The sequence below is a fragment of the Papio anubis genome, chromosome 4, assembly GCF_008728515.1.
Source record: "Papio anubis isolate 15944 chromosome 4, Panubis1.0, whole genome shotgun sequence".
Classification (NCBI taxonomy): Eukaryota; Metazoa; Chordata; class Mammalia; order Primates; family Cercopithecidae; genus Papio; species Papio anubis.
In genome coordinates this window covers 23,176,416-23,194,047 of record NC_044979.1, presented here as the reverse complement: position 1 = coordinate 23,194,047, position 17,632 = coordinate 23,176,416, and the positions used below count along the sequence as shown (strand labels likewise).

At 36.0% G+C, this 17,632-nt stretch overlaps 1 protein-coding gene across 7 annotated transcripts in view; it reads right to left on the bottom strand.

The window, feature by feature from the left end:
* CNOT4 (CCR4-NOT transcription complex subunit 4) overlaps window positions 1-17,632 on the bottom strand; it is a 144,275-nt gene that overhangs the window by 59,579 nt on the left and 67,064 nt on the right. For 6 of the 7 annotated variants that reach the window (XM_009203911.1, XM_009203912.2, XM_003896633.3 and 3 more), the window contains exons 2-3: window positions 16,721-16,986; window positions 1,762-1,959 (exon numbers count right to left, since the gene is read on the bottom strand). In XM_009203911.1, coding sequence (XP_009202175.1) covers window positions 1,762-1,959; window positions 16,721-16,894 — 372 coding nt within the window. In that variant the 5' untranslated portion in view covers window positions 16,895-16,986. Of the gene's footprint in view, window positions 1-1,761; window positions 1,960-11,497; window positions 11,637-16,720; window positions 16,987-17,632 lie in introns of those variants that run through there. The other variant, XM_021936303.1, reaches the window with a different exon arrangement.

Sequence of the window (17,632 nt, the reverse complement as noted above, 5' to 3'; positions counted from 1 at the left end):
CCCTGTGGTTAGAAAAAAAGTGGCTCACACCTTTTTAACTCTATTTTAGAGTTAAAAGACGGAGATAAAAGGATTAGTGCAAAGTTGAGGTGTTGTTCAAGGAAATGATCAAAGCTGAGGTAGGATTCTGTCTGCCTGGGGAATAATCACTAGCTTAAAAAAAAAAAGAGGGAGAACTGGCTACAGAAGTTGAGTCATACACCCAAAATGAGCTCTTTGCTGAACATTTCTTACTGAAGAAGTTTTTTTCTGTATCAACTCTAGACCACTCCTTTGGATTTGGAAAGAACTTGGTCTCCTGAGTATCACATAACTAATGACTGCCAGCATCCCTGGACCTAGGTCCTAGTAATTCTTGAGTTGCCTCCATGTTTATCATCCATGACAGATCCTTCTTAGTAATGTCCCCAACTTTCACAGGGTCAAAATCATTTCATATTGATTTTGAAGACCTGTATAGTTGCAACACATATAAACACATCATCAATAAAAACTATTTTTTAAAATAATTTTTTTTTTTTTTTTTGAGACGGAGTCTTGCTCTGTCACCCAGGCTGGAGTGCAGTGACCGGATCTCAGCTCACTGCAAGCTCATCCTCTCAGGGTCACGCCATTCTCCTGCCTCAGCCTCCCGAGTAGCTGGGACTACAGGCACCCGCCACCTCGCCTGGCTAGTTTTTTGTATTTTTTAGTAGAGACGGGGTTTCACCATGTTCGCCAGGATGGTCTCGATCTCCTGACCTTGTGATCCGCCCGTCTCGGCCTCCCAAAGTGCTGGGATTACAGGTAAATTAATTTTTACAAAAACAGACATTATACTCCTTAAAGATCCTCCTTCTGGGACCTTTAACACGCTCAGCCAAGTCCAAAGGTTCCTACCTCCTTAAGCATGTTCACTACAATCTTTCTTCTGATGGGTACCATGCCTAATATTACTTTAAACTCTTCTCAAGGATCTTTTGGAAGATCCCTCAAAACCAGCTCTCTCCTACCAAGTAAACACTCTGCCTGTCGATCAGCTTATATTTGCCTTATTAACAATCTAGTCAGTATCTCATGGTATATCAGAAACTAAAAATTACCAGATGCTTATCTAAGGGCCTCAAGGAAAGTATGAGTTCGACATTACTCTAATAAGGCTTGTGGCGGAAGAAGAGAAAAAAGAGGTACTAAGAAATAAGGTTAAGCTCTCTCCTCCCCCTGAATGGATGACAAAGAAATTGGTCCTTTATTTCACATTACCAAATTCTCCCTCTTCCTCCAAACTGGCTTAAAATGAGTAAGTAAAGAATGATGATACAGTATAGCAACAGGTCTGAAAAACCAACAATTACTACTTGGGCAGACTTTTTAAAATCTAGGTTACTAAAATCTCTAGTGGGTTCAAGTAACTGCATCTCCACTGCTGGTCCTTATATAGATACAGAAAAGAGGAAAGAAACAGAGTATTCATGTCACATGTTAGCCTTAACAGCAAAATCGAATCATTATCCAGTTTTAACAGACTGTCAGCACGTTAGAAATCTAGTTCAACTCCTTAGTTTTACAACTGAAGAAACTGAAGCCAAGACAGATTAAGACACTTGCCTAAGATCACGACTGGTCATTGGTTTCTTAGCAACTATTCAAAGTAATTCCTTATTTTCTCCTTTAAGATATAATGTGAGGAATCACACAATTGAGCAGGGTCAACTATTATTTCCAAGTAAGACAAGGAAACAGAAAAAATATCAAGATGACAAAGAAAACAAGAGGACTTACCTCTGGGTCTGCTAGGCGCTGAGATAAACCTACAACAAAGACGAGGTTTTTTTGTACGACACGTACACTAGCCAAATGTTTGCGATTTTCTGATATTTTTTGTTTTCTCTCATTTTGTTTCTGTTTTTTCTCATTCTTTATCCTTTGCAGTTCTTCCTGGGAGAGTGGTTTATAAACTGCTGGGTCTTCTGGATATGGCTTTAAGCATGAAACAAACACAGAAGTTAGCATTAAATTAAAAAATAAAAAAACTGCATAAGTAATTATCTGATTCTCGGTGGTGGGTATGTGGGTTATTTGTTACGTTCTCCATTTATGAGAATGTTTTAATTGCTTAAATTTTTTTTATTTAATAAAAGATAAATGTTAAATAAAATAGTTCTAATAAAAAAAACTTTTGGAGTTTAGCACAGACCACTTTTAGTGCTAAAACATCTACGGTTTAAAGGCAAAACAACAACAAACCAATCTTGATATTCCCTGCAGTGTCCAACAGAGTTTATGGGAAGATTAAGCTTCTAAGGGGCTACGTAAGAGGCAAGGAGTGTAAGTTCTTGCATCTAAATGTGGATTTTACATATTATAATTAACAAATATTTAATGAAAAGCTACTACTATGTGCTAGGAGATTAATGAAGTTACACATTTGTTCTTAAAGCAATTACTACTGTGTCCGGAACATAGTAATCTCTCAGTAAATACTAGCAATCACACTGTTGTGTGATCGTTTCTTTCTTAGCATTTTGATACCATTTTCATTCCTACTATTAACGCCAGGGCTACTAAATGAGGGCTCTGGAGACAGAATGCTGGCACTGAATCCTAGCTCAGCCATTACTATCTGAGTGACTTTGGTAAAGTCATATGACCTTTCTACTTCAGTCTTCTCATCTGTAAAATGGAAACTACAGTACTTTATTTATTCACCTATAAAGTGATTAACATTGTGTCCTGCAGGTAAGTATTCAAAAGCCAATTATTACTACTAAAAACAAATAGTTCATGATAAATGGAAGATGCAGCACATTATTTTTTCTTTTCTTCCCCCCCGCCACAGACCCCTGCACACACAACACCAACACAGGGGCACATTAAATGCCATAATATGTTAAACTGGATAGGAAGAGATTCCAGGGATGGAGACTCAACTGGTTGGGAAATTGGCACCTATCAGAATATAAGAGTGGGGAACAACAGAAATAATGCCAAACCAAAAAAAAAAAAAAAGGTGGAAACAAGGAATGGTGGAAGAAATAGCCACGAGCCTGAAATTTTGCTACGATTTTAATGTAAAGTTAACTTCCATCTCTTCATATGTAAGTGTAAAAAAAAAAAAAAAAACTCTCAAATTTGTGAACATACCCAGACTAATGCTGATGGCAATTAAGAAAGTAAGGTTTTACCTTATAGTTCTCAACTTTTAGTAGCATATACCCTGAGGTCTCCAAAAACCCTATTCTTTCCCTTCTATTCCCACTTTCGATTTTAACTTACTGCTTTTTAAGAAAACTTAATACTCTTCATAGTTTATCTTATCATCAATGAATTAGAGCTGGTGACCCAAAAAAGAGTCAGGCTTAATCCTTAGCAGTTTGGTAGGATATAAACACCCATACCATTTGATTCCCACGTTAAGAATCTGGATCTTTGAGTTAGTTGATCCTGTTTGGTGTACTCCAACTTATTTGTGAGTGGAAGGCACACAAAGCAGCTTGCTTAGTAATTTACCTGATTTTGGTATGATTTTAGGACTTTCTCCAGGATCATATATAAATTTAGTATGATTTCAGAAGCTCAATAAATATGTGCCAAGCGAACATCAAAAGCTACTCTCCAGAATTGAAAACTTAGCATTTCTGTCTTTTAAAAGCCACCAAAACAAACACACACACACACACTTTTTAAAATTAAAACATAAATTATTTCCTGCATTTTATACTTAAGGAACCAAACTGTTAAAGATCTATTAAGGTAAGTTCAGTTCCTCAATCAATTACGTAGTCTTCCACATTTAAGTTTTTTCTTAATGCTTCCTCTCAAAACTTTCTTCTCCACTTACTTTTCTGTACCTACATTAATTATCTCTTTCAAGTCTTAATCTATCTGCCTGGATGATTTTAATCCCTTGAAGCAATTTGGAGCTCTAAAGGCACAAATGTAAAAAGATATAAAAGCAAACTACATATTAACTAATTAAAATACTTTTCTATAACTTAAATTTTTCATTTGCACCTAGAAAAGATGTTTTCTACCCTAGAATTCCTGGGGTAGCTCCTTTTGAAGCGTTTACAATTAAGTTCGTTTGAGGCTCACGCCTGGAATTCCAGCCCTTTGGGAGGCTGAGGTGGGCGGATCACTTGAGATCAGGAGTTCAAGACCAGCCTGGCCAACATGGTGAAACCACGTCTCTACCAAAAATATTTTTAAAAATTAGCCGGGTGTGGTGGCATGAGCCTGTATCCCAGCTACTTGGGAGGCTGAAGCAGGAGAACTGCTTGAACCCGGAGGCGGAGGCTGCAGCGAGCTGAGATTGTGCCACTGCACTCCAGCCTGGGTGACAGAGCCAGACTCCTTCTCAAAAACAAACAAACAAAAAAACAATTAAGTTCATTTCAAAGCTGTTGCTCTTCACTAACATCTAAAATAGTGATGCCCCACTGCCTGAATGGATCAAACATATGGATTGCTCCTAGTTTGGTTTCAAAGTATAGTTGATGCACTGCATTTTACCAGTCCATAACAAGGAAAGTACAAAAACTGAGATAAGCATTCAGAAACTCTCAAAGCAACTGACACTACCACAACATTCAGGTACATCACCAGTGGACTCTGCAGAATAAGATATGTTTCAATGTAGTCAAACATATGACTACTAGCCATATATAATAGCAACCTATATCAGTCTTCAACACACAGGGGAAAAGAAAGAAAAGAAAAATCTGATTCTTCATCACAGATAGTGTAAGAAGCAATGATGTAACTTTTCTGGGACTTAGATTTTTCTGAGAACTGGCAGAATGTGACAAACACCCTCAAGCTTTTTCCTTTGTTAGCATTATATGAAGTTGTATAAAATACTGATTAAACATGAGGCAAAGTCATGTAATATTTGAAAATGCACAAACACAAAAAAATTGATGGAGAGTGACACAAGAAAAATCAGGTTGCAATATCAACTCTTATCAAGTATATTACTGATGCACCATCATGCTGAGCATATAACACTGAGTTATATTGTTGTCTGAGTCTTTTTGCTATGTTATTCCAAGTTTTGTTCCTATGGAAATATATTTCCATCAGGCTTCAAAGTCAATGCCGTTGGAACATAACTGCTACATAATACAAAAGATACAAACACAGGACAACAAGAGACAGAGTATTCTACTACAATTTACCCTCCAAATATATCTTGTTCCAGTACCTTAAAAGAAGTTATAAATACTAGTTGTTTAATCTTAACACCTGAAAAATATAAAATATGCTTACCACAAATAGCAAATGCATAATCAAAAGGTTTATTAATCAAATAGCAAATGCATAATCAGAAGGGAAGGGAAGGGGAGGGGGGGGAGGGGAGGGGAGGGGAGGGGAGGGGAGGGCAGGGCAGGGCAGGGCAGGGCAGGGAGGAAAGAAAGAAAGAAAAATACAGGCTACAGGCTGGGTGCGGTGGCTCACGCCTGTAATCCTAATACTTTGGGAGGCCAAGACATGCGGATCACCTGAGGTCAGGAGTTCCAGACCAGCCTGGCCAACATGGTGGAAACCCTGTCTCTACTAAAAATACAAAAATTAGCCAGGTGTGATGGCAGGTGCCTGTAATCCCAGCTACTCAGGAGGCTGAGGTAGGAGAATCACTTGAACCTGGGAGGTGGAGGTTGCAGTGAGCCGAGATCACGCCATTGCACTCCAGCCTGGGGGACAAGAGTGAAACTCCGTATCAAAAAAAAAAAAAAAAGGGAAAAATACATCCGATCAACTTTTTTTTTTTATTTTTTTAAATTTATTTATTATTATTATACTGTAAGTTGTAGGGTACATGTGCATAACGTGCAGGTTTTTTACATATGTATACTTGTGCCTTGTTGGTGTGCTGCACCCATCAACTCATCATTTACCCGATCAACTTTTTAACTAAAACACATGTTAAATTTCTAGGAATAACTTATATATAGGAATAACAAATGAAAAGTTACAAGCAGAAAATTTCTCTTTAAAGGTACTACTGTGTATTACATATCAAACTAACGTAAAATAGGTTGCCTATGGAGAAGTATTTAGATATAACATTATTTTTAATAGTGATAAACTGCCAAGTTACTAGTTAACATGGTTTGCAGTTTCTAGTGTAATTACTTAATTTCTTCCATATGTGTAGTTATGTTTCCACTTTTATTCCAAATGTAATTATTTACATGTGTCTTCTCTTTACTTTTTATTAAACTTGCTAAGACTTTAATTATTTTATTGGTCTTTTCAGAGAACCAGCTCTAATCTTTATAGAAAAACTTTTTATTTTTTTCCTATTTCACAAAATTCTGCTTACTCCCTTCCACTGTCATTGGGCTTATTCTTTTTCTAATTTTTTCTGATCCCTTCTACTGTCACATTACTTATTCTTTTCTGATTTTTGTTGTTTTCTAATAAATGTATTCACAGCTTAACTTTTCTGCTACATACCACTTTGGTCTCATGCCAGATATTCAGAAGTCATGTTCCAATTATTGATTTAGAATAATTTGTAATTTTCATTTTGATCTCTTTAAACCAAGAGTTATGGAGGACCATAATTTATGTATTATAGGTAAATGAACTTTTAAAAAATCCTTTTGCTGTTAACATCTAATTTGATTATACTATTATACTATTTTTTTAGGGTTCTGGTTTCCAGTAATGGAGAGCTAATTAACTCTTACTAAAAACTATGAAAAATACAACATAAAAGTTTTTTTTTTTTTTCTTTTTACTGACATCCTAAAAATTTATACTAGGAAAATACTAACCCAATTTTTGGTTGAAAGTAAAAATTCAGAGGCTAAACAGAAAATTTGATTAACAATAAATGGGGTAGGGAGAGAAAGAGCTGAGGAGAAAGAACATTCAAAGCCCAACACCAGCCCATGGTAGTCTTTGGCAAGACAGGTCTCATGATAAGCTGAGATACAGTCGACCTCCAAATGGTGGGCTCAGGATAAGAACAAATTACAAACCGGAGGATAGTCTCAGGGTAAGAACACACTACAGAAAGGTCAGAATAAGGTAAGAAAAAAGGAAAAGTACGTAGGGGAAAATCATCCTGGAGAAATTGTTGAAGTCAACCCTAGGGAAGAGTTGCAGCATGGAGATATATAGCTTGGCTAGACCAAAAACCTTTAAGCACATGGCAGCCGTAATGCCAATGCTTACCCAGCAGAAGCCAAATTGAAGCCTCTCTAGAGAGGAGCAAATCCACGCCAGTCCTTGGGGAACCTTACAAATAATTTTCTCAATGACAACAAAGAAGCAGCCACATTAACCAAGCACAAAGAAATACAACATGAGCAACAATGAGCAGAAACATAGCCCACAGACTTCAGCCACTGGAATTACTGGGCAAAGATTTTTTTTAAAAATAATGCTCATCTGTTTAAAAAGCATATAACCTTGAAAATACTTACGGGGTATAATAATCTATTTAAAAATAACAGCAAGAGAAAAAAAAAAGAGCAAACATTACTTTCTAGGAATGGAAAACACAAAACCAATAGTTAAAACTCAATGGACATATTTAGGGGCAGATTGGACCCAAAAGAAACTATTCACATATGAGGACAGATCAGAATAAATCATTTACTAAGGCATTAAGGAGAAAGAACATACAGAAAAGAGATTAAGAGACATAGAAGACAGTGAAAAAAAAAATCTGAAAAATATTTAGTCAGAGTCACAGAGGAGAAGAAAGAGAACAAAGGTAATATCTGAAGAAATAATAGCTTAATTTTTATCTTGAACTAAGGAAATTCAACAGCCCACAGATTTAAAAAGTCTCCCAAGGAGGATAAATTTTTAAAATACACAAGGGAGTTTTACTTTTTGGAACTGGCTAATTTTTCCATTGTGGCCTGTTTTTTGACCACAGCTCTTGTATTTAAAATTGTGACAAATTTATCTGTACAAAGTTATACACACACACGTGCACACGCACACACACACATCTTGCTAATTCTGTTATTCATATTCTCCATTTTCTTTTTATTGTCTACTTCATCTATTTCTAAAATACAGAAGGTGAAGTCTCTCCATTATAAATACGGATGTCAGTTTCTCCTGGGGTTTATAATGGCTCAATATACTTCAAAGCTGTACTGTTAAGTAAATAAAGATTCATGACTTTGTGGACCTTTTGCCCTTTTAAAATATGTTTGATCTTGAATTTCATTATGACTAATATCAGTACTATTATATCTTCTTTCCTATGATTTCCATTTGCCCACTGTATCATTTTTCCCTCCTTTCATTGATATTTTTCTTGAATATGCTTCTAGTAAATCGGTTCTACAAGTTTTGTTAGGAAAAAGAGCAGTCCCCCATTTTCCCTCCTCCTCTGCAACCAGTTGCCTCTCCCTAGAAATAATCATGTTGACTCTTTTAGATGATTCTTTGTCATTTTCTACCATATCTCTAAATAATACATTCATATGGCTACTTCTTGATTTCTCAGTTTTAAATTTCATCACATTATGCAACTTGAAAACTTAGCTCTGTCAGTTTCCCTCATCAAACATCCTGAGTCCACTTTCTAATTTCTATCATAACTTTAGTTAGGGCAATATTCAGGATTATATTATTATAAAATGCAAATGTTATTTACACACTTCCACTTCCAGCCATGGAAGTAACAGACTAGTCCTAGCATCATAAACACCTAGAGAACTAGACAAAATGCAGGAAATAACTATTTTCAGACACTGAAGAAACAGGCAATGAACAGCAGGACTGTGATCTCTAAGAAAAAAGAAATAAAACAGACGAATACCATAACTATCCCAGCTTTCTGCTCTTCCAGCACTTACCAGATCCTGGTACTGGGTCCAAAAGTCATAATGAATGGAGGAGACAGACAGTGATAAAAATTAGAAGAAGTTGAGACAGAAATTTATGGGGGCAAAATACCACAAAAATGGAGTTAGCCCAGAAAGAATTCCAGAGGTCTACATAGAGGAGTACTGTGATAGCTAGTTTTCACAGGTGTCTTTCCAACAAAGATACCTAGTAGAGTCCACGCCAATAATGAATTTAGAAAAGAAATAAAAAAAGAATACCAATGACATGCAAATTCTTTCAGAAGGCAGAAGATGAGGAAACATTTCCCAACTCATTTTATGTGGACAGTATTCCTTTGATACCAAAACTGAAAATAATACAAAACTACAAAGAAACACCCTTCATGACACAGACACAAAAATCTTCTGAAAATATTAGCAAACTGAATATAAAAAGGGTAATACTTCATTATCAAGTAGGGTTTATCTTTGAGAGGAAAAGCTGATGCAAAAATTAACATAGGCCAGATGTAGTGGTTCATGCCTATAATCCCAACACTTTAGGAGGCTGAGGCAGGAGGAATGCTTGAGGGCAGCAGTTCAAGACCAGCCTGGGCAACATAGTGAGCCCGTCTCTGCAAAGATAAAAAATTTTTTTTTAATTATCCAGGTGTGGTGGTGCACACACACCTGTAGTCCCAGCTACTTGGTAGGCTGAAGCAAGAGAATCACTTGAGCCCAGGAGGCTGAAGCTGCAGTGAGCTACAATCAGGCCACTGTACTCCACCCTGGGCAATAGACCAAGACCCTGTAGCTTTAAAAACACCAAAAAACATAAGTTACCATTTCAACAGAATAAAGGGAGAAACAAGTATAACCATCTCAAATGTATCAACAAAGGTATTGGGCAAAATTCAACACCATTCATGATAAAATCTCTCAGCAAATTAGGAATAAAGGAAAACTTCCTCGACCTGATAAAGACCAGACCAAAAAATGCACAGACAGCAACATACTTAATGGTGTAATACTTAACGCTTTCCTGCTAAGATTGAGAACAAAAGTATCTTTCTTATCACTTCTTTTCAACATTAAACACTAGAGGAGTTACCCAGTAGAATTAAGGCAAGAAAAAGAATTTAAAAACACAGAGCCAGGAGCAGTGACTCATGCCTATAATCCCAGCATTTTGGAGGGGGCTGAGGTGGAAGGATGCTTGAGGCCAGGAGTTCAAGACCAGCCTGGGAAACACAGCAAGACCTCTACAAAAAAATCTTTTAAACAATTAGCTGGGCATGGTGGCACATGCCTACAGTCCCTCATACTGGGGAGGCTAAGACAGAAGCACTGCTTGAGCCCAGGAGTTCTAAACTGCAGTGAGCTATATTTGTGCCACTGCACTTCATAGCCTGGGTGACAGAGCAAGACCTTGTCACTAAATAAAATTTTTAAAAGCAGAGATTGGAAAGAGATTGGAAAGGAAACCTATTTAATTAACAAGGTTTCTTGATACAGATGGTCAACATTCAAAAGTGGTACATTAGCAATAAACAACTGGAAAATGAAATTTTAGAAACAATATTGGGCTCGGCGTGGTGGCTCACGCCTGTAATCCCAACACTTTGGCAGGCCGAGGTGGGTGGATCACAAGGTCACAAGATCGAGACCATCCTGGCTAACATGGTGAAACCCCATCTCTACTAAAAATACAAAAAATTAGCCAGGTGTGGTGGCACGCACTTGTAGTCCCAGCTACTCGGGAGGCTGAGGCAGGAGAATCGCTTGAACCCAGGAGGTGGAGGTTGCAGTAAGCCAAGATCACGCCACTGCACTCCAGCCTGGGCGACACGAGTGAAACTCCATCTCAAAAAGAAAGAAACAATATCATGTGCCATAACTCAAAAAACATAAAATATGGATAAATATAACAAAACATGCTGTACTATTATGTATACTGAAAACTACAAAACATTGCTAAAGAAATTTTAAAACCTAGAAAAATGTAAAGATATACCTTATTCATGAACTAAAGGAGTCAACATTTTTAAGATGTCATTTTTCCTCAAAATGATCTGTCTATACAGTTAATGTAATCTCCATCAAAACCCCAGTAGGCTTTTTGTAGAAACTCTCAAACTGATTCAAAAATTTATGTGCAAATGCTAAGTACTTAGAATACCCAAAATAAATTAGAAAAAGAGTAACAAAGTTGAAAACCTTGTCATGCCAGGTTTCAAAAATGACAGTAATAAAGAGAGTTTGGTATGAGCATATGGATATAATCATCAATGGACAAATATAGATGCTAGTATTAGATTTATACATCTATGGGCAATTGACTTTCAAGAAAGATTTCAAAACCAATCAAGAGCAAAAGGACAGTCTTTTCTGCAAACGATGCAACAATAGAATATCAGCATAGGAAAAAATATATATATCATGACCCCTACCTCACATGTGAGCCACTGTAGCATAGTATGATTGCTTTTTCATTTCTGTACAACTTTTTGTTTCCCCTAGAGTTAATCTGTTTTGTCTGGTTAGATTTTTAGGTGTTTATTACTAATTCAACCATCAAATCTCTTCCAAGTGGCAAAATGGCCTCACAAGACATTTCTCTTTTGGAACACCAAGTATTCTTTTAATTTTATCTTTTTCTACAAATCCCTCTTGGAGTTTTCTGATGTGTTTCATTTTGGACTAGTTGCCCTCTTTACCTTGGGCACAGCTGTCATCCTTCCCCATCATTTCGGGAATCCAGGTGCTTCTCTCCTGCGTTGGATCTCCTGTTTCCTTTATCCCATGATTCTGTTCTTTATTCCTTCATGTTGGTGGGGCACATCCTCCAATAGATTCCTGAGAGAGAATGCATGGAAGGTAAAAAAAATTTTGAGGCCTCTCACGTCTGAAAATGTCTTTTCTTGTACCTTCACACTTAACAGTTGAGCAGATACGAATCCGAAGATGAAAATTAATCTCCTTCAGAAGTGTCTTCTAGCTTGAAGTCTTGCTATTGAGAAGTCTGAAACAATCTGAATTCCTTTTCTTTAACATGTGATCTACTTTTTTCCTCTGTGGAAGCTTGTAGAACTTCTTTGTCTTTGGTATTCTGGTATTTCAAAATAAAAAGGTTTGTGCTGGACACTTGATAGGCCCTTTCAATCTGAAAATATATTCTTTGTTTCTGGGAAATATTCTTCAATCATTTTCTTGGATGATTACTTCCCCTCTGTATCACTGTGATCTCTTCCTAGAGCACTTAATTGTTTGGTATTTGACCTCCTTGATTGATTCTCAAATGAACTTAATCTCTTCTCCCAAATATTTCATCTCTTTTGCTTTTTGTTTCTCAACTTCATCTTCCAATGCTTTCCTTCAATTATTTTTGTTATTATATTTTAATTTTCAGTAACAATGGTTACTGTTCACTGAATATTCTTCTTTATATCATCCTGTTCTTTTTTTTTTTTTTTTTTTTTTATCTTGAGGTAGTATCTTGCTCTGTTACCCAGGCTGGAGTGCACAGGCATGAACATGGCTCACTGTAGCTTCAACCTCCTGGGTTCAAACGATCCTCCCACCTGAGCCTCCCAAATAGCTGGGACTACAAGCATGTGCCACCACATTCAGCTAATCTTTCTTACTGTTATTCGAGACTAGACCGCGCCATGTTACCCAGGCTGCTCTCAAACTCCTAACCTCAAGCAATCCTCCCACCTCGGCCTCCCAAAATGTTGGAATTATAGGCATAAGCCACCATGTCCAAACCACCATCCTGTTTTTGTTTCATAGATACATTATCTTCTATTATTTCTGAAACAAAAATAATAATACTTCTGTTGAAGTTCTCATTTCCTTGTATAGTCTCTGGTTTCCATGGGAATCAATACATAATGCCACATCAGTGCACCACCTATGTTCCCATATCTGCTGTTTCTACCAGTAGCTTTCTCGGAAATGCTGCACTAAAAGGACACATAAAAGCAGTCTAAGAAAAAAACCAAGTAGCCTGTGCCTGTGTTTAGCAGCTACGACCAAACAGGAACACTAACCTCTCTTGGTTTTTAAAACCTGGCTGTCCCTGCTTTTCAAAAATATTAAAGCTAAGATAAACTTTCTGCAAAACAGGCACATTTCATATTGTAGACCAAAAACAGGAGCTTGATTCAACTAGCTCCCTACTTGTTTCTTCAGATCATTTCAATATGCCATCTCACAGCATGGCTTCTGTAGACCCGCTCTCTGCAGGGTTGGGTTACATGTAAATGGTAGTTTCATGACCCTCTCTAGATCTCTAGCAACACTGTGGTTTTCCTCTGTGTTAACACAACCACTGTAGATGGCCTCCAGAGACCAAAGACTTGCCCGACTCCGACCAACACAGGCAACTTCATAATATTTATCTTGCGCTATGCTGAGCATATTCTCTGGCAAGACTAGGCCAGGTCTCAGACTCCAAGACTCTCTGCTGCCTGCAATAAAAAGTCTGGTGATCAGGAGACCAAGGAGAGGTTCTAGGATATGTGATTAAGTCAACAAGAAACCAAAAAATTATTCCTGGCCTAATAACAATAACCATCTCAGCTAAAGATTTAACTTGGAGACCCTAAAAGGAGGTTGTCTTAGACCTCTGTAATCTGGATTTCTTTTCTCTGTAACTGTTGGAAAGTTTTAGTGCTTATCCTTAGACAATCTTTTATCTTTTCAATTCATGATCTTATCCAGTCTCATGATATTATAAATAACATACTATATGCTAACTGACCCCCAAATCTTTATCTCCATACCAGAATCTTACCTGAAATCCAGAAATGTACATTCATTCAACTGTCTACGCAATATCTCCACTTAGATTTCTAAGAGGAATCTCATACTTAACATGTCTAAAACTGAGTTTCTGATCTTCTCAAATGTCTATTCCTGGTGAAGTCCTCCCCATTTCAGTTTATGGCCATTCTCTACTTCCAGGTGTTCAGTCAAAACCTTGCAGTCATCCTCAACTCTCCATTTGTTTGTATAGTGGTTCATGAATAATAAAGTTCATGAATCTTTGCATGTGTGAAAATGTTTTATTATGCCTTTACACATTAATAAAATTGAGAGCTCTCCTTTCAAAGTTACGTTCCCTCAAAATTTGGGAAAATAAATTTATCAATTAGTTTATTTTCTATAATTGTAAAATGAAAATACTGGCATTAATTTTAGCCTTGTTCTTTTGTATTCTAAATATTTATCTCTCACAAGCTTTTAAAGTTTTCCCTTTATTTCAGATGTTCTAAAATTTCACAATTACATAAACAGATATTGATCTTTTTCAGTCATCTTGCTTCAAACTCACAGGGTCTTTCTAATCTAAGAGGAATTTTCTTCTATTAGTTCTTTGATTATTTCTTCCTATTCATTTTTAGTTCACTCCTCTGAGACTGCTCTCAGCAGAGATTAGAACCTGTGGATCTATGTTGCTTTTCTTTCATGCTTTCAATTTTTTCTCTTGTTGCATTATATTCTTCAATAAAAACTCACTCAGCACAAGCTTCCAATTTACCAATTTGCTCTTAAAATGTTGCTTTTCAGGCCATCTATAAGCTTTTTCAAGATCTCTCTAATTGGTTCTTTTCATAAGGAAATATAGTCTTTCTACATGAATATGCCATTCTCTCTTTCCTTTCTGAAAGGTACCAATGATAGTTTTAAATGTCTTTCTGTTTTGTTTCCTGTGTTAGGATCTTCTATTTACTGATTTTTGTGCTTCTCTTTCATGATGTTGGTTTTCCTCAAATCTGTGTTAATTATTTGCTTTTGTACATCTTTACATGTGAGAATCCTGGTAATCTGCCTATAAATGCTATTTCTGTTTACTGCAAGATTCTCCTTTGTGACTGTAGCAAAGACATATTGCTAGACAGGTAATCTGCTAGGCATAGAAGCTCCTAGTCCCTCCAGAATCTTCCATTAACCTTAAGGCTCTGATTCAAATTTATAATCACTGTTTTAATTAGAGGGCATCTGTCTCTGCTACATGGTACAAAAAAGGGGGTAGGCCCATAAGGCTGCTCTGAGACCATACTCGACCAACTACACTGATATGTTTCCTAGGATCCTGAGGCACTGTCATTCCTTTTTTTTTTTTTTTTTAAGCAGTTTTCTCTTGAGCTGATCTAATGCTTCCTCCTTGAAATTGATTCCAACATCCTTCTTGTCTTTCAGAGATTCCTCACACTTTCTGGTATTCCCAGGACACCCTTTTATTCATATCAAGTGTTGCTAAAGTTATACTGTTTTTACCTTTAAAATCTTTTTTTTTTTTTTTAACTTTCTAAGGACTTGAAGTAATTTTAGGTAATCTCTTAAGACTGAAATGGTTTTCTTTGTAATTTCCCCAAATAACTTATTTTTCTCTAATGACAATTTAATAATTGGTCCTTTTAAGGTGACTTCGTAACATCCCAAAGGGGAAAAAAAAAGAAAAGAAAAAAGATAAACACATGAAGCCAACAAATTTACAATCCTTAGAGTCTTGGGCAATCCTGAAAGTCATTACTTCTGATGAAATAGTTCAATATGATTGTCTTCTTATGGAAAGACTGGGAACCAATTTCTAAAATATAATTGTTTAAAATTCATAAACAAAAATTTATATAGATTTTGCCCAAAGCTAATGTTAGGGTTTTCATTTACCTTTCCATTCACATTTCTTAAACTATATTAACTATGTGAAATATTACATATGCAAATTATATACACACATTATATATGTTATATATACAATATATATGTAACTATATAAATGTATAAACTACATTAACATTGAAATAGACCTAACTTTTTATTCATATAATACATATACATACCCACTGGATTAATCTTTAAAATCTAATGATAAATAAACAATGCACCGCCTTCTGAGATTTACCACAAATTCTCAGATAAGAAAACTGAGAGGTAGATTATTTTTTAAATTTTAGATATCTAAAGCACATTTCAGCTTTCTCAAAATTTGACAGTAATGAACACAAGAGGTCTTTGAAATGCATAACTAGAAAATAAAGTTTAAATTATACAAACATTAAAGAAAAGGCAAATTCCATAATAAAGTGGCAGATATTTGCATTAATCCCTAAGGTCACAAATAAAGTCCTTCAAAATACATATGCAGCAGTCCTACCTATCCTGGTAGTTAATTCACTATACTGTAATTGTGTTGCTGGTGCTTATCAAAACAATAAAACTCACAGAATATTAAAAATAACAGATTTTTAAAGTTAGGAGGGGCTTTTCAATAATACAATAGTTCAGAATGGACTATATAGACTCAAAAGACATATCTGAATTCCAAACTTCCTACCTACTACTCACAAGTTGATGACTCTGGATAAGTTCTCTAAGCTCCTGTTTCCTTGAGTGTAAAATGGGAATATCAATACCAGCCTAAAATTGCTATAAGGGCTCAAGAAATGAGCAATTATTATCTTCTGAACCAGGATTTCTCTGTCATTTTAACCCTCTTTAGTAAACATCTTCTCTCTTATTTTGTACTAGAAAATTGAAGTGAATTTCCTCCCACATGTAATATAACATGTTTTTCTAATTTCATGCAACCCTATCCAAATCCATTACCTCTCTATTCTTAATTTTCTTAAGCAGTAAGCATCCCTGACCATGTCTTTCTCCTCGGATAAAAACAACAACAAACTAAAGGCCAATCAGAGAGGTTACATGACTTTACAAAGATCATACAGCTAGTAAACAAAGCCAAGACATGGCCCTGACTCACAGTGCAGTGTTCTTTCCACCTTATTATGTCTTAAAATAATATACATGATAAAATAAGATAATCAGGTGAGGTTTGCACAGTCTTTTAAATTCACTTGCTCATATACATGGCAGGAAAAACTATACAATTAAAACAAATCACTGTGAAGTTATTTTGAAGTATTTACCTTTCTACATGCAGGACAAAGCCCATTTTCATCAGTGCGAATTCGATGCCAACAAAATCGGCAAATCTGGTAGCCACAGGTGCAAGGGAAAAAGTTGATATCATCTATCTCCAAGGGCTCCATGCAAAGAGGGCACTCCACAGGGTCTTCCTTCGCGTCAGGACTGCGAGACATCTTCACGTTTATTAAACAGCAGCAAAAGTTTATAATAATTTAAGGGAGAAGGAAGTTCAGCACTGAAAGCTAAAATGTAGGACTCTGACGACCTGCATGAGAAGAAACAAAATACATTGTTTACTACTGGAAAAATGGCACAGTCAACAATTAAGAGTCACACTGTCAAAAAAGTTGAAAAAACTGACTGAGCAACTACTGTTATCAACCTGAAATGGCTTTGAGAATGGATTTCTGAAAATTTTTGAATACCAAAACAAAAGGCCTGGCATCATTAATATTTTAGATTCAATGTAAATATAAAAGAAGTTCCTTTTTTCTTGATAAAACATTTAGTACTAGCCTATAGCACTAATCGTAACACATTTTAGGGGAATAAATAAGGTAAAACTGCACTCTTAACTGTCTCATCTTTGACCTAAAACCTAGTAATATTGCCACATAACTAGAAGACTATTAAACTATTCTGAAGTTTGTCACAATTTATAAAACGAATCAAATGAAAACAAGAGACCTCAGTCATCTACAGTTACATGCTAACATCAAACTCTTGACACAGAAAATATAGGTTAAAACTCAGAAAAACTAGGATGCCACAGAACCATAGACCTTAACTATACAACTAATTACGTAATAATATGCCAATGAAAACTTCTGAAAAACATGTGTTAAACAAAAGTATTCCTATGGTAATACTACAAAAAGCCTACAAGAAACAGGAAGAAAGAAGGGAACAAA